This window comes from Alosa pseudoharengus, unplaced genomic scaffold (assembly GCF_046254945.1).
Source record: "Alosa pseudoharengus isolate Yale_2024_CS ecotype anadromous, Long Island Sound unplaced genomic scaffold, YU_APseudo_1.1 YU_APseudo_1.1_scf_11, whole genome shotgun sequence".
In the NCBI taxonomy this organism is placed as follows: Eukaryota; Metazoa; Chordata; class Actinopteri; order Clupeiformes; family Clupeidae; genus Alosa; species Alosa pseudoharengus.
In genome coordinates this window covers 41,707,709-41,728,773 of record NW_027468576.1, presented here as the reverse complement: position 1 = coordinate 41,728,773, position 21,065 = coordinate 41,707,709, and the positions used below count along the sequence as shown (strand labels likewise).

At 42.7% G+C, this 21,065-nt stretch overlaps 2 protein-coding genes across 5 annotated transcripts in view; one reads left to right on the top strand and one right to left on the bottom strand.

Annotated features, from left to right (window-relative positions):
• The window catches only part of rubcn (rubicon autophagy regulator), a 97,045-nt gene extending 85,132 nt beyond the window's left edge, over nucleotides 1-11,913 (top strand). For all 4 annotated transcript variants that reach the window (XM_076279214.1, XM_076279215.1, XM_076279216.1 and 1 more), the window contains 6 exons: nucleotides 3,279-3,343; nucleotides 3,497-3,735; nucleotides 5,050-5,111; nucleotides 5,225-5,378; nucleotides 5,857-5,950; nucleotides 9,909-11,913. In XM_076279214.1, coding sequence (XP_076135329.1) covers nucleotides 3,279-3,343; nucleotides 3,497-3,735; nucleotides 5,050-5,111; nucleotides 5,225-5,378; nucleotides 5,857-5,950; nucleotides 9,909-10,060 — 766 coding nt within the window. In that variant the 3' untranslated portion in view covers nucleotides 10,061-11,913. The remainder of the gene's footprint in view (nucleotides 1-3,278; nucleotides 3,344-3,496; nucleotides 3,736-5,049; nucleotides 5,112-5,224; nucleotides 5,379-5,856; nucleotides 5,951-9,908) is intronic.
• A 388-nt stretch (nucleotides 11,914-12,301) lies between these two features.
• LOC143114158 (5-hydroxytryptamine receptor 3A) overlaps nucleotides 12,302-21,065 on the bottom strand; it is a 29,731-nt gene continuing 20,967 nt past the window's right edge. The window contains exons 8-9 of the mRNA XM_076275645.1: nucleotides 13,022-13,288; nucleotides 12,302-12,528 (exon numbers count right to left, since the gene is read on the bottom strand). Coding sequence (XP_076131760.1) covers nucleotides 12,302-12,528; nucleotides 13,022-13,288 — 494 coding nt within the window. The remainder of the gene's footprint in view (nucleotides 12,529-13,021; nucleotides 13,289-21,065) is intronic.

The following is a 21,065-nucleotide window of genomic DNA, read 5'->3' as shown; positions in this document are numbered from 1 at the left end:
TCCAGCGTGTGTTGCTGGCCTAGCCTAGGGAAGAAAATATCGGTCTAAGTTATAATACCTGTAATATCTGGATGGATGGCAGCGTTTCCCAGTAGGCCTACTTCGCTAAAGTTGTGAAATATAACCGCATATTTTTGGAATGTCGGCGACTGGCTACATAAAAAAAAACGTGCGTTCATAATATGTGCGTGCTTGAGATGAAACCAGCAGTTTTCAGCAGGATCATGCGAGGAGGATTTGGTTGGTTTAGATACAACTGGTCTGCAAAATGTAAAGCAGTGGATTAACTTTAATTTGCTGTGCTGCATATGGGACAATAGATGATCGTAAATTATATAAAGTAGGCCTATTCAAATATTTAAATAGCTTAGTCTAACTTTGAAAAAAATATTGAAGGTAATCCAGTCCAGTGCACATGTCTTTGGCAAGTAGCCTAGGCTACTACAGACACAGGTGAAGAACAGAGCCTCAGCAGTAAGCAAAACCATATGTACAGCCAGCTTCAAAAGCAAGCAGCTCAGACCCTAAAATTGGGCATTCATAGCTGTGAAGGTCATTCACACACACTTATTTTTCTTTCGCCAAAATATATTTGGTAACTTCTGTAGACATCCAAAATGGGGTGGGGGTTAAAATTAGTAGAAAAAAAAACTATTGCATGAAACAGTTTAAGGTGTTGCATGTATCTTTTTGCCATGGTATAGTCTTAATTTTTCCATTTAGATGTCTTGAAAAGGTCTTAAAAGTCTTTAAATTTGCACTTGGAAAATGTGCAGATACCCTGTATATGGTGGCAAGCCTGCTGCCTCCTCGTATCACTTTCCTCTGTCCATGGCTGCTGCTAGACCTGTATGGTCGCGCTGCCTAGGCCTTTATGAAAACAATAGGCACACTTACTGGAGACAGTCGCACTGCCTATAGGCAGAGACTTTCTAATGAGGAGACACAGCACTCTCAAAATCCTCCATAGAAATGCATGGGGATAGTTTGTAACGTCTACACATATCCCACCCCTTCCTCGGCAAAACGTCGACATGTGAATACATTGAGCCAATCATGTGGTGTGATGTGAATACATTGAGCCAATCATATGGTGTGTTGTGAAGACATCTTCCCAATCATGTGTTGTGAACTCGCTGCTGGAGCAAGATTGGTGTCGTGAAGCTTGGCGCACGCGCATTTCTGCTGAATAGGATGCCCGATGAGTGCCCAAAAAGCGTTGCTATATGGCCGCCGAGTGGAGGGACTTGCCTAAAAGGACTTTGCTATAGGCCTATATGAAAACAATAGGCACAGCCGTGGCCTACTGGTTAACGCTTCGGACTTGTAACTGGAGGGTTGCCGGTTCGAACCCCGACCAGTAGGCACGGCTGAAGTGCCCTTGAGCAAGGCACCTAATCTCTCACTGGTCCCCGAGCACCGCTGTTGTAGCAGGCAGCTCACTGCGCCGGGATTAGTGTGTGCTTCACCTCACTGTCTGTTCACTGTGTGCTGAGTGTGTTTCACTAATTCACAGATTGGGATAAATGCAGAGACCAAATTTCCCTCACGGGATCAAAAGAGTATATATACTTATACTTACTGGAGGCAGTCGTGCTGCCAATAGGCCTTTATGAAAACAATAGGCACACTTACTGGAGGCAGTCGTGCTGCCTATAGGCCTTTATGAAAACAATAGGCACACTTGCTGGCCCTATATCCGTCAGCACATCAACAGTTAGACCGAGAATTCTCGTTGTGAAATCAAAATTCCACTGGAGCTCCAAGCGGATTTGTACATGCAGCCTTAAGTTACAACACTGGTTACAGCTCTTTGAGTCTCGGTAAAATGTAATTTTTGGTACATAGCTAATTTAAATACACTTATGGGGTGGGTGCTTGCATTTCTTTAGCGATTATAGCAGATCTAAAGTCCTCAGGGAGACGACCTACACTCTGATTTTATTAAAAGGATATGCAAGCGGGGACTCACGAGCAGTTAGGGCCATCATTTTTTATGATTCCCGAAACCCCATTCATTCGTGCATAGGATTTTTTTTCTAATGAACCGGAACATGCAAAAATGCTAATGAACGCATACAAAATGACGGTAGTGTCTACCACACTCTTGGTGAGTGACTCAGTTATGGTGTTTAAGTAGCCTAATTGTTTAAAACTACTTAATTGTTATCACAGCAAGTCACACATGTCTAGGCAATCATAAATTTGCTTGTCATCTAGGCCCTATCAAACCCTTACGTAAAAAAACTGCATTGTGTGACAAGAAAACTGCAGGTTTTTTTCTGCAGTAGGCTACTGCAATATTTTTGTGTCCAAAATATTGCATTGTAGGCCTGTGTTGTCAGTCAGGGTCAACCTATAAACCTACGCTTTATCAGAGCAGCTGTAGCCTACTATGCCTATTGGTATTGGTAGGCCTATATGTTATTGTTTACACTTTTTTGCACAGCTGTGTTAGAGCAGTCTGAAATCAGTATAATTAAAGCTGGTTGTGTTGACATAATTGTCATGTTGAGTGAATACGAAACACTTGGCTCTTTCTGTTTAAAATATCGATATATATCGTATATCGCCAATCAGCCCCAAAATATCGGGATATCAGTTTTGGTCCATATTGCCCAGCCCCAGGCCAGAGCTAGAGCAGCATTAAGAGGCCAAATGCCTAGAACGCCAGAGCTGGCATTTGAATTGGATGTCCTCTGGCTGCATTTTTATGATCTAAGTGCATGATCTAAAGTGCATGATCTAAGTCCATGGTTTGAAGTGCATGTGCAAGTTCATACAGGGCGTCTCCAACAATTGTGTAATAGATGAAGAAATGGTTTGGACACAAGGACCATGGTTCAAAGTTGTTGTACTTAAGTTCTGTAATTAATCATAGGTGTGTTTTGGATGTAACACACACCCAAAACACACCTTTGATTAATTACAACCCCCCCCCCCTCTTTTCTCTGTGTGTGCTGTGACCCAGTCTGACCCTGCTGGCCATACCCATAATGCAGTGCAAGGGGTTATTATGGAGTATAAGGGGTTATTTTTAGCTGTAGGCTAGATATGGTATAACTAACTGGTATAACTCGCGTCCAGTGAATTATGCTAAACTAGGATACCAGTGTCAGACAGGGTTATTGCATTGTTTTATCATAAGTGATCAAAGCCGTTGATTAAGCTGAATATGCATTGAAAAGACATAAACCTGGCTAGTAGAAATGAAGAGACATAAACCTGGCTAGTAGAAATGAAGCCAACTGGTCTGTGTTCCCATTCTGCCCCATCAGGAGGAAGGTTGTGGTGGCCAAGCAAAACTACAGATGTGCTGGATGTGGAACGCGCATTGATCCAGGTACAAAAACATGCTAATGTGTTACTGTAAAAATGCCAAATGCCATGAACATATTGAACAAATAACATATTGAACACGTGAACATATTGAACAAATAACACATTCAACAAATAATTTTGTTGCAATGTTCACCCTGCAATCCTCTGGTTGCAGATTACATCAAGAGGTTGCGCTACTGTGAGTACCTGGGTCGTTACTTCTGCCAGTGTTGCCATGAGAACGCCCAGGCGGTGGTGCCAGGCCGCGTGCTGCGCAAGTGGGACTTCAGCAAATACTACGTCAGCAACTTCGCCCGTGACCTGCTCGGCAAGATCGCAGGGGACCCCCTCTTCAACCCCAACGACATCAACAGTGGTCTCTACAAGAAAGTCAAAGCACTGGAGACTGTCAGGGTAGGCACCGTCTGGTTTAACCTTACACGTGTCCGTGTGACTTCGATATTATGTCTGCTTTTGCAGTTGCCACCATTGATTACTTTCCCAAATGTATATGTAGTGATCTTGCAAACATGATGTTTAAGAATAGGCTAAGGCCATACTATGCCATACAAGGCCTTTTACTAGCATTTCCTCAGTTTTGCTTAGTTAAAAAAGAAAGAGACACAGATATGATGGCAGTTGATGAGTCTAAGGGTGATGAGTCTAAGGGTGATGAGTCTAAGGGTGATGAGTCTAAGGGTAGGTTATGTGCTAGTCTGATGCAATGGCCTGTGAGCATTCTGCTCAAAAAGCATTTTGCCTGAAATAGAGGAAATGACCAGCCCTCTGAAACTCTCTAGGCAGTCTGTTTCAGGAAACACTGATTGTGCTTTTGAGTGTTAGAGGCTGGCAGATCAGCCCCAGATTATGTTGCACAGAAAATGCACATTCTTATATTCTAGTTCTAAATTCTAGCTCTTACATTCTAAATGCACATTGTTAGTCTTCTTTGATTTTTTTTCTTTACAGTGCATTAAAATGCACTTTTCTGTTATCCGAAGTCTTATTCTTCCCACCAAATTTCTGAGTCTAATTCAGCTTCAACCGTTTAATGTAGAAACTCCGTTCAAACTTTGTAACGTAGGTCTTGAAAAGGACACTTGAAGAATGCATTTTTCGTTTTTGTAAATGTTTTGAGATATTAACATGAATCAAACTTATTTTTCCCCATAGACTTTGCATTGGCACTATGACATCACAATGGGCTAATCAAACTGATTTGCACCTGTATTAACTGACAGCTGCTCAACTACGCCCCCTCACAGAGCCAATTAACGACTTAGAATGCAATCAACTGCACCTGTGCTTTCTCACTGACCGCAGCACCTTCAATGGAACCTCTTCTCTGTGTCTCTTTCCATTGAACTGGATAGCTCACTTCCCCACTTTCTTTCACTTCTTTTTCTTCTCTACATTCATTAAACTATCTGTTTATCAACATCCATTAAAACTATTTACCTATGCACATCTATCAATTCACTATTAAATAATTTAGCTATTTAAACTACTCAATTATTGAACTGTTCAGCCATTCCAACTGTCAGTTGTCATAAACTATGACTCCCGCCAACTGTTTCCTCTGCCCACAACTGTTTCCAAATAAAAGTTTGTTTTGCATTTTTATGTTAATGTATGTATGTGTGTGTGTGTGTGTGTGTGTGTGTGTGTGCTCTGAAATGTTCTCTTCAAATAAGTATTCAGTAGTTAATATGAGGCATAATTTCATAGGTTTTAAGAGTTCAACTGTTCCACATGAAGAACCTCTTCAAGACATGTCGCTTGGCCAAAGAGTAAGAATAACTTTCATTGCTGCATGCAGAAATATAAATGTTGAATTCCTCAATCAGTGACTCTCTCTCTCCTCCCTCCCTCCATCATTCTCTCTCTCTCTCTCCCCCTGTAGTGTGTTAGATCAGTTTGACTCTGTCCCAGGCCATCTAACGGAGGACCTGCACCTGTTCTCGCTGAATGACCTAAGCGTGGTGCGCAGCGGAGATCTGGCCCCGAGGCTGCGTGAGCTGCTACGGCAAGGCTCCACCCACGTGGCCAGCTGTGTGGTGAGACAGCACCTCAATTAACACAGCAATTAACACAGCAATTAGTTAATCAATTAGAGCATGAATTAGCACGTCAATTAGTTTATCAATTAGCGGGTCAATTAGCACACCACTTAGGAGTCTGTGGTGGTGAGACAGCATATCAATATAGAATCCGTTAGCATCAACAAAAAGTAAATGCCCAGATAGTAGCCTAGATGCTACAGCACAGCAGGCCTGACTCTGTCCAGATAGTAGCCTAGATGCTGTGACCCAGCTGATGACCAGGGGCGTCCCCCAGGCTGAGATGCTAAGATTTACCTTGAGCAATCAGCTCACAGCATTTAAATTAATAGAGAGTGGTAGATAGGTAGATAGATAGATTGATTGATTGATTGATTCCCAAGGGAAATGTAGAAATTATTTTAAAAGTGTATTCTATTCAAACATCTCCACACTCACCCTCTCATCTGTTTTTGTTTATCTTGTCTTTCTGCAGCTGTGCCAGGCTAAGGGCTTTGTCTGTGAGTTCTGTGGCAACGACAAAGACATCATCTTCCCCTTTGAACTCAACAAGTGCGAACGCTGCGAAGGTGAGCTCCCCCTGGTGGTGGGAGGACTGAGCGCCACACGCTCCTCTCAGACCCCCTCCTGGAAAGACTGGAGGTTTCCTGTCCCCCGCAGGCTGGCTAGACTTCTGTCCCAGGACAGGAGAGAGGGGGAGGGAGGGGAAGAGGAGAGGGGGAGGGAGGGGAAGAGGAGAGGGGGAGGGAGGGGAAGAGGACAGGGGGAGGCAGGGGAAGAGGAGGCAGAGAGAGTGAAGGCAAGGCAGGAGGAAGACAGCAGTGAGAGAGGAGACGGAGAATCAGGAAGCAGTTTATCCCTGGAGAAGAAGGGAAAGGAGGAGGAGGAGAAGGGAAAGGAGGAGGAGGAGAAGAAGGGAAAGGAGGAGGAGGAGGAGGAGGGAAAGGTTGAGGAGGAGAAGGAGGGAGCTGGAGATGGAGCTCACACTGATGGGCCAAAAAAGGAGACCATAGTGACACTACTCAAATCCCACAAACCTGCCAAACTGATCCATGCTTTCTTCACTGAGAAGAAAGATAGTAGAAAAGAGACAGAGGGAGAGGGGGGAGTGGAGAGGGAAATAGAGGATGGCAAGAGAGGAGATGGAAGAAAGAAAAAGGACAAAAGAAACTTGTTTAAAAAGCTCAAGTCTAGAGCATTTAGTCGGTCTTTATCTGAGCAAAGGGAAGAGAAACTGTCAGACAAACAGTATGCGTCAACACCAGAAGAGACCACAGAGTATGCAGGTGACCACATTAAAGTTGTTGGAGGACTTTCCGAGAAAATTAGCGATGCTAAAATAGATCCGTCACTAAAAGGGGAACTTGAAACTCCTGCAGGGAAAGACTCAGATGCTCTAGCCAAACTTGCACTGAAAGATGAAACCAAAAGTCACTCTGACAAGGTAATCAAGCCTGGTAAAGTGAGCATGAGCGGTGCTCACGAGAAGCTAGATGATTCAGTCAAAAGCGCTCCTGATGTCAGAGAGGAAGAGACAGGCCAGAGTGCAGGGGAGACCGCAGGGAGCTGGAGGTTGAGGAAAATGCGCAAGGCCAGGAGGCTGAGCCAGGGAAGGAGGCTGAAGGAGCGAGGCAAGGTTGAGAGAGGAGGAGGAGGAGGCAAGGTAGAGAGAGGAGGAGGCAAGGTTGAGAGAGGAGGAGGAGGAGGAGGCAAGGTAGAGAGAGGAGGAGGAGGAGGAGGAGGCAAGGTTGAGAGAGGAGGAGGAGGAGGAGGAACAGAAACTGGAGAATAGAGGAGAGCGGTCTGTGCCGGAACCAACAGTGTCCACTCAGAAACACTTGGAATGACCTGCTGCACAGCCTTCACAAGGCGTGTGTGTGTGTGAGTTTGTGTCATGAATGAAATATGTTCGTATGAAATAGATGTGACTAATAGATGTGGCTGTGTGGTTTTACGGTTCTTATTTAATATTTTTTTTATTAATTATAGTTGTTGTGTGAACTTGTTTTGCCCATGCATCTGGCTGCGCTGAACTCCGTGGTATTGGGTGAAGGTGGTGGTGGTGGTGGTGGTATTGGGTGAAGGTGGTGGTGGTGGTATTGGGTGAAGGTGGTGGTGGTATGTGGTGGTGGTGGTGGTGGTGGTATTGGGTGAAGGTGGTGGTGGTGGTGGTATTGGGTGAAGGTGGTGTGGTGGTTGAACGGTCATGTTCCTTTTGCACTTTCTGAGTTGGTGGTTTGACGGCTCTGCTTGAGTGTCAGTGCTGTCCAGTGTCAGTGCTGTCCAGTGTCGGTGGAAGGCCGGGGTGGTGGGCTGTGTGTTCTGTTGTCTTTTTCTCATGAAGTCTCTGGCCTCAGTAGAATGAATGTTATTATTTATGGGACGTAGTGCGTAGTGCCTACTTGCTGCTAATGTGTTCTATGGTGGTGGTGGTCCTACCAGTTCATATTTTCATACTCTCTTGCTGTATTGACTAGCAGGGACTAGATTGTCATTGGCATTGATGCAATGCTTTTAGGTTCTTCATCTTGGCTGATTTTGGAAATCAACAGTTGAGCTTTGTAAAAGTGTTTTAAGTTTATTAGTTTTTAAAATGTTACATATTTTCATGAAGCTCTGAATGCTTATGTAGCATGAAAGCTGGAGAAAGTGTTGAAAGAGGCCTTCACAAGTGTAGACTCTCCAGAAGATTATATTTGAATGTATTTTCTAAGTAGCCTCCTGTTTTTATACTGAATTCCTGTCAACTACCACCAATATTGTTATGTCATTGTGTTGAATAAACGTTTTAATTATTTTATTCTGGTTTGTGATTTTAATGAATTCAGCATGATTTGGGGCTATCTTTTATTCATTTCTGACATGAGTCGTTACGGAGTTCAGATGCTTCTGTTCTGATGCCCACAGTCCTCTCAGCTCATCTAGTAAACCCAATAGCAGAGTTCTGCGGCTATGTTCTCGTAGCAAAACAAAACCCTCCTTTGAGTCAACGTCCCTCAGAACAGACCATGGAAATCATCTGTAGATCGTGATCAGATCATGATTCCCTGTGAACCAGCCATTACACTGTTAGGGTAGACTCTGTCTGTCTTAAAGTGCTTGGCTGTTAGGGTAGACTCTCTCCATCTTAAAGGAGAATTCCGGTGTGATATTGACCTAAAGTGTGTTGAAACATGATACCGAGTGTGAACGTATGTCTCATAGCCCATCTCGGCTTGTCCCCTGCACTCCAAAATCTGTTAGCCGATGCTACCAACAGCTTTTTCAATGGTGGTGCTTCGGCATCGGGCTAGCCATGCAAATAAATTACACCATTTACGAGGCCCAATGTATCTCCACACTTCATTGGTAAACTTCCGAGGGCCCTGACATTTAAAACGAGACATTGAGAACTTTGAAAAAGCACTGGTAGTTTACTTACAAGACGATTTATACAGACAGTATCTTCACGAAGTTTAGTGTTTGCAGCCATCTTGAATTTAGTCACGATAAGTCGAGCGATGAGTAAGAATTAACAGGTATGATGAGGGATCAGATTCCAAAAATAATTCCGTGGAAATGCATGGATTCCAGTTTCTTCCAGTAGCAGCAACTGGAATCCATGCATTTAGCAAACGCTAAACTTCGTGAAGATACTGTCTGTATAAATCGTCTTGTAAGTAAACTACCAGTGCTTTTTCAAAGTTCTCAATGTCTCGTTTTAAATGTCAGGGCCCTCGGAAGTCTACCAATGAAGTGTGGAGATACATTGAGCCTCGTAAATGGTGTAAAACAGTGATTTATTTGCATGGCTAGCCCGATGCCGAAGCACCACCATTGAAAAAGCTGTTGGTAGCATCGGCTAACTAGCGCCAGATTTTGGAGTGCAGGGGACAAGCCGAGATGGGCTATGAGACATACGTTCACACTCGGTATCATGTTTCAACACACTTTAGGTCAATATCACACCGGAATTCTCCTTTAAACTGCTTGGCTGTTAGGGTAGACTCTCCGTCTGAAACTGCTTGGCTGTCATGTTGAACTTTTGTTTTTGTTCAGCTCCACCCTGTTAAAACCTGAAGTGGTGATTGGTTTGTTTTTGTTCAGCTCCACCCTGTTAAAACCTGAAGTGGTGATTGGTTTGTTTTTGTTCAGCTCCACCCTGTTAAAACCTGAAGTGGTGATTGGTTCTCTGAAAGGCCTATCATAACACTTCCTCTTTTCATAACCTTGCTGGATGAACCAGTTTGTCCGGTTGAGTTGCTATTGGGGTAATGTGTGTCAGATGACAATGGAATCAGGGTTTGGATACTTGTGACTTGGCGCAACAGTGAAGCTATTTACTGTTGTTTTCACATATGGTCTGATTAGTTGATCACATTGCGTTAGTCAGAAATAAAGTGTCCTTGTTCTGGTTGCATAACTTTTTGTTGTTGTCAAAGACTGCTTCTCCAGTTGTTTGTAGAGCGAGTGAAACATTAACAAAAATAAACACTTTCTCGTCTCCCTCTCAGACTGTAAAAATAAACTCTCTCTCATCTCCCTCAGACTGTAAGGCGTGCTACCACCGCATCTGCTTCAAGGGTGGCAAGGAGTGCCCACGGTGCCAACGCCTGGCGGCACGGAGGAGGAGCATGGCACAGAGGAACATGGAGGAGCAGGAGGACCTGGAGGAAGACCAGGGGGGAGGGGGGGGCTGAGCCACTGTGGAAACAGGTGAAGGAGGGAGTGCATGGACAGAGAAGAGTACTAACCCAGCCTTTTTCTCTCTCTCTCTCTCTCTCTCTCTCTCTCTCTCTCTCTGGTCTCTCTCTGAGTAAAAACCCAGCCTTTCTCTCTCTCTATCTCTGAAACAGAAACAGAGTACTATGTCCAACGAAGTGGCTTACTGGGCGATTATGCCAGAATCTGATGAATGTCAACCTTACTTCACAACCTTTTTTTGTTTTTTCATTTAATGTGTTTGAGATGTAATATAATAATCGTGTTTAAATATGGTTTTTATGGCTTGTAAATTCACGTATGAAAATGTTCTGCCTCATTAATTTAAGTTGATTTTCTTTTCTTTTTCTTTTTAAATTTGGCGGTTTAAAAGCAAAAAATCTACTAAAAGCACTGAGAATCCTGTTCTAATATTGTTATTGTCATAAAAACATCTTATGGGGTTATAGGAATATTAATCACAGAAATGTCTGCCTCCTCAGTTCAGTGGTCCATTGTTTCTCAGCTGCTTGACGTTTTTGGAAGGATTCATGTTTGCTTATATTCCTAGCTATTCTTGAGCAATATCAAGATATTGGTCTGATCGTTCTTGTTGCAGGCTTTTTTTGCCTGTGTGTGTGTGTGCGCGCACGCACGCGAAATGTAAATGCTTGAAATCTGTGTGCACCAGTGGAAGTGGCCCACACGGCAGCCTTGTGTGCTAAAGCAGTGCCGCTGTCATTGGGGTCCTGCTGTGTTTTATTGCACTGGTGTTTTGATAAGAGTGCTGGCTTCTATTTCATAGCTGTGGTATGTTTCTGACCTCCTGGACCAGTTCAACCAGTTCACCAGCTGTTATGGTCATGGGTATCTCTGAAACTGATATTCATTTGTCTATTATGGTCATGGGTATCTCTGAAACTGATATTCATTTGTCTTGCTTTTAAGGCCAGAGTCTGTGAATATACTTAAAGGCATCTATCTTGGAGCAAAACAGTCTGACAAACGTTTTTGCTTTTTCCTGATGTGATCCTGCGATTTAAAACTTCCAAACTGCATGTTGTGCTGTCTGATCCTTCACCAGCCTTAAGCCAACTACCTGGAAACTGGCTTTAAAGGGTCACTTGTTAAGCCAACTACCTGGAAACTGGCTTTAAAGGGTCACTTGGTAGTGCGGTGCTCAAGCATTTTCTTGCAGACAGTATCTCACTCTGGTAGTGGGTCAGATAGGATCTGCTCCAGAATCCACTGCTGTACTTGAGAGAACCATCTCCCATGCTGTGGTGTCACAGCACCCCCTACGAGTGGAGACCAGCAATAACAACATGCTTTTCCCCCCCATTGCCAACAGTTGAAAGCCCTTATTTGCACTGACACAGGGTGATGTGACATGGGGTAAGAGTGAGCAGGTGTGTGTGTGTGTGCGCGTGTGTGTGTGAGAGAGAGAGACACACACAGGGTGATGTGACATGGGGTAAGAGTGAGCAGGTGTGTGTGAGAAGGTGAAGAGGCTGCTTATGAATTGTGTTCATATTTTATTGTGGCTGTTGTCCATTTTAAAGCCTGCTGACCGCCGCCCCAGTGTGTGTGTGTGTGTGTGTGTGTGTGTGTGTGTGTGAGAGAGAGACACACACACTGGGTGATGGCTGTTGTCCATTTTAAAGCCTGCTGACGGCCGCCCCAATTGCGCCCCCTGCTGACGGCCGCCCCAGTTGCGTGGGGTTCTTCTTGTTGACGGCCTTTTTTATGTAGAGGCCTATTGTAAGATTAAGTGCACTACTGATAAAGATGTGTTTTAATATAAATATTATTAAATACTATTGTTGGACAATAAAATACTAATTTGACTGTTCTTCAGCACTGATGTTTATTCTTTCAAAGTTGCATTAAATTCTTGATTAACAACCATACAAACAAGGTCTAAGTTGATCACAGATTTCAAAACAATTGAATATTACTGAATAATTTGATAGTCCATTTTTAAGCTTCCACCTATAACCTGAAGATTATTATAATAAAAACCTCAAAACTGTCCCACTAAAACTAGAAATGTTCTTAACATTTGGTTATTTTTATTAATAACCAATTCTCCAACAGTCCATACAGCTTCTCTTAATGAATAGTGAATACTATAATATGCACAAATCTAGTTATATTTTTGTTAAATTATTTACGTGTGTGTGTGTAGCACCCCTCTGCTTAGTAACCAAACTTTAAGGTGGGCTACACGTGTGTGTGTGTCACTGGTAGATCCAGATGCACCACATGCAGATGATGACGATGGCGTAGCAGGTGATGAGGAGCAGGTAAATGCGGAAGAGCAGGAAGTCCAGGACGTAGCCCACGTGGCACCACTGCTCCAGCAGTACAGTCTCCTGCTGCAGCTCCGACAGGTGCGAGCGGATCACGTTTACGTCCCGGCAGATCTGAGTCAACTCCGGCACAGCCAGGGGTAGCGCTCCCGACACTGGAGTGGGGGGACAGAAACAGACTTTATCTCAAGTGCAGACTTACGGGCAGCCAGCAATGGGTTCGTTGAAACACTGGAGGGTTCAACCTGAGGGTTTTATCCCTGGCCAAATTGTTCAGATTATGAGAAAATACTTTATCATAAAAAATAGGCTTTCTCCTATATTACTGTCTCCTGAACAAAGTCTGGTTTATGCCTTTAATGAATTTCAGCCACTTATGAGGCTTCAGATTGGATACCATTCTCTATTAAGAGACTTAAATAGCAGAAAGTTATTATAATTGTCATTGTGCAATAAATGATCTTGACTTCTTTTCAAATCGGGGAGGATTCAGAATTCAAAATCCACTGTTGGACAAAGCCTTGGTAGGGGTAATGGAATTTGGAACACATATCTCACTGTAAAGCCTTGGTAGGGGTAATGGAATTTGGAACACATATCTCACTGTAAAGCCTGGGTAGGGGTAATGGAATTTGGAACACATCTCACTGTCTCTGTTCTGGTTGGCCGCTGGGGTTTGGGTCGGAGGATGTATGGCCAGGGAGCTCGAGTTGTCTGGCTTCTGGCGGATGTCGGGACGGGTTTTCTCGGGCCAGCGATAGCAGATGAGCTTGGCGATGTAGCCCAGCACAAGCACCTGGACCCAGCGCGGGACGTGGCGGTACTTCATGGAGTTGTGGTGGAGCACGTTAGTGATGATGACCGTCTCCAGGAGACTAATGACCATCAGGGCCAGACACACAGAGAAGTAGATTCCTGAGGAGCCACACAGTAATGATAAGTATTATTAAATTATTATAGTTATTAATATTATAATTATTATTATTATATTATGTATTATATTGTGTAATACAATATTACACAATACAAGTATTATTAAATTATTGATAAAGCACTGAGCACAAAGTGAAATCCCCTAGTGAGTGTTACTGACTGAGTAGGGAATTATTAATGAGGTGACTGAGTAGGGAGTTATTAATAAGGTGATGAGGTGACTGAGTAGGAAGTTATTAATGAGGTGATGGAGTAGGGAATTATTAATGAGGTGACTGTGTAGGAAGTTATTAATGAGGTGATGGAGTAGGGAATTAGTAATGAGGTGAAGGAGTAGGGAGTTATTAATGAGGTGGCGGAGTAGGGAGTTATTAATGAGGTGATGAGGTGACAGAGTAGGGAATTATTAATGAGGTGACTGAGTAGGGAGTTATTAATGAGGTGACGGAGTAGGAAGTTATTAATGAGGTGATGAGGTGACGGAGTAGGGAATTATTAATGAGGTGACTGAGTAGGGAGTTATTAATGAGGTGATGGAGTAGGGAATTATTAATGAGGTGACTGAGTAGGGAATTATTAATGAGGTGACTGAGTAGGGAGTTATTAATGAGGTGACGGAGTAGGAAGTTATTAATGAGGTGATGAGGTGACTGAGTAGGGAGTTATTAATGAGGTGACGGAGTAGGAAGTTATTAATGAGGTGATGAGGTGACGGAGTAGGGAATTATTAATGAGGTGACTGAGTAGGGAATTATTAATGAGGTGACTGAGTAGGGAGTTATTAATGAGGTGATGGAGTAGGGAATTATTGATGAGGTGACGGAGTAGGGAGTTATTAATGAGGTGATGAGGTGACGGAGTAGGGAATTATTAATGAGGTGACTGAGTAGGGAGTTATTAATGAGGTGATGGAGTAGGGAATTATTAATGAGGTGACGGAGTAGGGAATTATTGATGAGGTGACGGAGTAGGGAGTTATTAATGAGGTGATGGAGTAGGGAATTATTAATGAGGTGAAGGAGTAGGGAATTATTAATGAGGTGAAGGAGTAGGGAATTATTAATGAGGTGACTGGGTAAGAAGTTATTAATGAGGTGATGAGGTGACGGAGTAGGGAATTATTAATGAGGTGATGAGGTGACGGAGTAGGGAATTATTAATGAGGTGACTGAGTAGGGAGTTATTAATGAGGTGATGAGGTGACGGAGTAGGGAATTATTAATGAGGTGACTGAGTAGGGAGTTATTAATGAGGTGAAGGAGTAGGGAATTATTAATGAGGTGACGGAGTAGGGAATTATTGATGAGGTGACGGAGTAGGGAGTTATTAATGAGGTGATGAGGTGACGGAGTAGGGAATTATTAATGAGGTGATGGAGTAGGGAATTATTAATGAGGTGACTGAGTAGGGAATTATTAATGAGGTGAAGGAGTAGGGAATTATTAATGAGGTGACTGGGTAGGAAGTTATTAATGAGGTGATGAGGTGACGGAGTAGGGAATTATTATTGAGGTGATGAGGTGACAGAGTAGGGAATTATTAATGAGGTGACTGAGTAGGGAGTTATTAATGAGGTGATGAAGTGACGGTGTAGGAAGTTATTAATGAGGTGATGAGGTGACGGAGTAGGGAATTATTAATGAGGTGACTGAGTAGGGAGTTATTAATGAGGTGATGGAGTAGGGAATTATTAATGAGGTGACGGAGTAGGGAATTATTGATGAGGTGACGGAGTAGGGAGTTATTAATGAGGTGATGAGGTGACGGAGTAGGGAATTATTAATGAGGTGACTGAGTAGGGAGTTATTAATGAGGTGATGGAGTAGGGAATTATTAATGAGGTGAAGGAGTAGGGAATTATTAATGAGGTGATGGAGTAGGGAATTATTAATGAGGTGACTGAGTAGGAAGTTATTAATGAGGTGATGAGGTGACGGAGTAGGGAATTATTATTGAGGTGATGAGGTGACAGAGTAGGGAATTATTAATGAGGTGATGAGGTGACGGAGTAGGAAGTTATTAATGAGGTGATGGAGTAGGGAATTATTAATGAGGTGACCTGCTCAATGGAGAGGAGCAAATAATACCAGAGACAGAAATGTCCATGACACCATATATACTATACTATATATACACATCATGCTAGAATCCTTAGAATGCATCAAGGTGCCATTACAATAAAGATATATTCAAACTCAACTGGCATTGCTGGGACACTGACCACTGACCCCACTCACAAATCTGTCAACACCTTTAAAATCCCCCCCAAGTGCTGTTTCACCCCTTTAAAATCCTGCTCCCTCCATTAGTTAGGGAAAGTTAGACTTTTTTTTCCCGCCAATCTGGAAAAAAAATTCTTACCAATAGCTTTTTTACTATGTGTTCCTATAGGTGGCTAGTAACACCTCACAATTTATCCACGGCCAAATCCTCGGGGAAACACCTGGAGAGCCTATCAAGTTTGGGGTGCCCAGAGGGACTGGGCGAAAATAATGAAAACATTTTGTTGACCAATATTAGCTTTTGAGATGTCTAACTAGGGTTTTTTAGGAGTGCTGAATCTATCCCAGCCATAAGTTTTAAAAGTCCATAAAAAATCCATAACAAGTGGTTTTATTGAACAATTACAAAACAAAACTTTCTTAATCAGTTTAAAATTTAACAAACCTCATCCCTCAACTCCCCTGCACTTCCTCACTCCTGTTATCTTCTGGCTGGTTGATGTTCTGGCAAGACTTACCATGACGGTTCCAACAAGCAGAAATACAGTTGACTCGTTGCTTTTTACAGCAGCAACTGAGAGTGTCACAGACGCCTGCACAGTTGCAGCTGACAAACTTCAGAAGGTAGTCTGGTGCAATGGGATCTGGTGTGACTGGTGCATAATCATGTTCTCCTTGTTTCTATCCACACTCAAGGACATCTAGTGATGGATTTTGTAGCAGTAGCCAATCTCTGGTCTGGAGATATGCCCGCAGAGAGTGCTATAGTGTATGCTGCACCTCCTGTAGTCGGAGGTAGTTTATAAGGCTTGACACTAGTTATGTTGTCCTCATGAGTTTTACATGTTGCTCACTGTCCACCCTCAACATGACACTCTTTTCTCTCTCTATCTATCTCTCTCTCTCACACACACACACGCACATTGACTCTCTCACAAACACATTCACAACCACACACCCACACATCTATGCACATTGACTCTCTCACAAACACATTCACAACCACCCACCCACCCACACAAACACATATGCACACACTTACAAATAAAGTTCACACCTTCACTGATACTGTCTCTCTCTGTCTGTCTCTCTCTCACACACACACACACACACACACACACATGCACAAATACACACATGCAAAATGTCCTTTCTCACACACACCATGTTGAGACAAAACTATCTGTGATTATAGTACCAGTGTGTTACACGCAAAGTGTGTGTGTGAGAGTGAGGGAGAGAGAGTCAGTCCAATGCGGAGAGTGGATGGTGATCAACAAAATGTAAAACTCATGAGGATTAACTGAGTTAATATTTTTGTAAATATTTTATTATATCTTTTCATGGGACAACACTGAAGAAATAACACTTTGCTACAAAGTAAAGTAGTGAGTGTACAGCTTGTATAACAGTGTACATGTGCTGTCCCCTCAAAATAACTCAACACACAGCCATTAATGTCTAAACCGCTGGCACTAAAATGAGTACACCCCTAAGTGAAAATGTCCAAATTGTGCCTAAAGTGTTAATATTTTGTGTGGCCACCATTATTTTCCAGCAGTGCCTTAACCCTCTTGGCCATGGAATTCACCAGAGCTTCCACTCCATGGCAACATCATGGAGCTGGTGGATGTTAGAGACCTTGCACTCCTCCACCTTCCATTTGAGGATGCCCCACAGATGCTCAATAGGGTTTAGGTCTGGAATAAGGCTTGGCCAGTCCATCACCTTTACCCTCAGCTTCTTCAGCGAGGCAGTGGTCGTCTTGGAGGTGTGTTTGGGGTCGTTTTCATTCTGGAATACTGCCCTACGGCCCAGTTTCCGAGGAAGGGGATCATGTTCTGCTTCAGTATGTCACAGTACATGTTGGCATTCATGGTTCCCTCAATGAACTGTAGCTGCCCAGTGCAGCACTAATGCAGCCCCAGACCTTTACACTCCACAACCATTCTTGACTGTAGGCAAGACACACTAGTCTTTGTACTCCTCACCTGGGGCCTCATTTATAAAGCGTTCTTACACACAGATTTGATCTTAGACCGTGCGTACGCTCAAATCCATGCCAACGCTCAGATTTATAAAAACTGTCTTTGACGTGGAAAAGTTCTTATCTCCACGACAGGTTCAAACTTGACGTACGACCATTTCCTTGTGGTAATGCCGGGGTACTGCAAGTAATCTGAGGTCTAAGTGTGATGCATTTTCAAAATTCCAAGACCAACGATCTCATGTCTTTCTTTGCCATATGCATGATCAATATCAGAAGATTTTTAAAGACGTTTTTGGACGCAGCTTAATGTTTCATGGTTTGGCATAAAACTGCTAATGAGAACTGTAGCCCACTTAAGAAAGTGAAAAGACGTATAGCTTACTTATTTCACAATATCTAAAAAAAACCACCAAGACCTACGATAGAATAATTGAAACATTCTTACAGGTGATCTAGTATATTTAGTGTTCTCACCAATCTAATATTGACCATCAAATGTCCAATTGCCCTCGTTTAGGAGAGGAAGGCATTCAAAAAGGCATTCGAACAGTTTGATAATGTTATTGTGCAGTATTGGGAATATAGGATAGTATTTGATCATACAGTTTTGAATGTTAAAAGTGAATAAACTTTTTTGAGAGGTGGATAAACTCTAATAAGAGGTGGGTAGGCCTAAACTCTATTTCTGAAATTTCAGAGGTGGATAAACTGCGTTTACTCGCGTTTAGCCTCCACTACATCCTAATTTGCGCTCATAGGCCTATTCCCAGCTTCGTAACAGAAAGGTAATATTTGACTGTAAGCTATACAATGTAGGCTATAGATATTTTATATCATATATAGCCTACACAACCAAGGGACGGAAGTTATCTTCTGAAAGCAGGGCATCTTCATTTTTAGAGTTGCGTAAAGAGGTGCAGAGCGCGGCGCGCCTTTGCTTTTTTTGACTGGCAGTGCCCAAGATCAGATGACAATACGTGAGTTGAATAATGTAGGATAAAATATAAAGGTAAGCCTAAAGCAAACAATAAAGGACAATGTTTAAGCCATTGGACATTATTGAAAGAAAATGATAGCAAAGATATGCAGAATGAATGTAAAATACCGGCGAACTAGGCTACTTTTTCAGCAAAAACATAGCCTAACCTAAAAGAAACGTTAAGCCTACATGACATATCACGCTTATAATTTAGTCCTCTGTTTTGTAGGCTAAATCAGCATATTACGCTGGGTCATATTGGAAACGCAGTAGCCTACTGTATCATAACGTACAGGATTATGCTGTAGGCCTAAAGGTCTTTCCTTCATAAGGTAGGCCTACCATTTTTTTTTCAACAAAGTAGGCCTAAATGTTGATTATTCACATTACTGCAAGCAAAAGGAATGAAAGCGAGTAGAGGACAATGGACATGGATGCATACGATCTCTTTCCAGAAAGCCTTGCTTGGAAAAAACATAATTATTTAAGCTATTCGAACTGACGCATATAGTTAACATCAGATGGCATAGGCTAGGCCTATACAATGTTTTCAATATATAATTTTACATAGGCTACCGCTTTTAGGCCATTGATTTCATTAAAACATATGCTAATGATATTGATGAGGGGGTGTTTACAAGGCGGAGACCTAAAACCATCTTGCTGCGCAAAAGTTGATGTTCATTTGTGATTTATGATGGGCACATCTGGAAGGGTGGCATACGCACGTTTTTTTGTGCGTACGTTCGTTTTCTCTGAATCACACGTACAATCATTTCAGAAATGATCTAAGATCAAATGAAGGATGGTTTTTACGCAACACTTTTATAAATGAGGCCCCTGGTTCCCGCCACACACACTTGACACCATCTGAATCAAATAAGTTTATCTTGGTCTCATCAGACCACAGGACATGGTTACAGTTATCCATGTCCTTAGTCTCCTTGTCTTCAGCAAACTGTTTGCGGGCTTTCTTGTGCATCATCTTTAGAAGAGGCTTCCTTTTGGGACGACAGCCATGCAGACCAATTTGATGCAGTGTGCGGTGTATGATCTGAGCACTGACAGGCTGACCCCCACCCCTTCAACCTCTGCAGCAATGCTGACATCACTCATACAGTGGGCAGTGCTTCAACTTGGCCAGCTTCCCTCGCGGTCCGCGCGCGGGATCACGCGACTTTAATTTGTATTTTTCCAGTGACGCTGCAACGACGCTGCAACAACCGGCAGAGGTCTCAAGTGAGCAGGGTGTCTCGTAAAAAGAAATGGAGCTGGAAAACCCTACACAGACTTCAATACAGACTTTAGCAGACTGGTTTAGAAATAATTTATTAGCCAGAAATATGCCTGCCCTGCCCTAATAAAGAAATATTTGGTTAACGGCGAGTGAATCCCGTTTGCAGCCGTAGAAGAAACGCAGGACAAATTAAACATTCTGGTTTTCTCCGAGTGCAACGATGATAGACAGACATCATTTGGACAAAATATAGAGCATATTAACCTCCGTTGCTCAGCCAAATGCCTTCCTGTTACGTCCTGTTATCACGGAGTTACAGGCGATAAACGAGTTTTGATGGTCACAAGTTTACTTCATTAGCGGTTTATTTTTTGGATTATTAAAGAGTGTTTTACATTTAAAGGCTTGACTTCGTGCTTATTCAGAAGAGCATTTAGTGCTCTCCCCAATCCCAGACGTTCACATTGCATGTTTGTTTGTAATGGATGCAACCGCGAGATACGCTTGTCATAGGTGCCGATACCGTGGGTGCTCTGTCTCTCGGGCACCCACTGAAAACATCGAGCACCCACGTGTGCCAGCTTACAGTCCCGGCTAAATTTACATTAATTTAAAATCAAACATCGCAGTTTATGTTAAATGCAGCATCTCTCATAATGTGATTGGATATGTTGCTGTCAATTCCCTACTCCATATACTAACCACCAATGAGAGCGTCTCTCGTATGAAAATTCCTGACACTTCCCACCTGAAGAATTAACGCAAGGCTTTGTCGGGTCTTCAGCCCCGAATGTTTAAAATGTATATAGCCCTGAATATCATTTTAAAAGTAGTCTGACAAAGCTTATTGTTTTGCGACACAGCTAAACACTGGTACCTCATAGAACGTCTATAACAGCCTAGGTGGTCGCAACTCACAAAAGTAAAGCAGATAGAAAAAAACTCACGCAAATCTAGCCTACAACACACAGACAGCTTCATGCGCAGGGAAGAGAGCGCGCGCGCGCACTGTGCTTTATGATTGTTGGCTTCTGATGGTATCTTGCTATTCACTGAACTGCATTAGGTGACACAAATGGTATTGCCTTTATCCAGGGTTGGGTAGTAACGGATTACATGTAATCTGGATTACGTAATCAGATTACAAAAATCAAGTAACTATAATCAGCCCAGATTACAATAAAAAAATTGTGTAATCAGATTACAGTTACATTGTTGGGGATTACCTGATTACATTTTATCATGCAAGCAATGCAACTTTTTAATGATAGTCTAGTTATATTTTAATTCGACAAGCTTCGGACTTGCCGGTTCGATCCCCGACCAGTAGA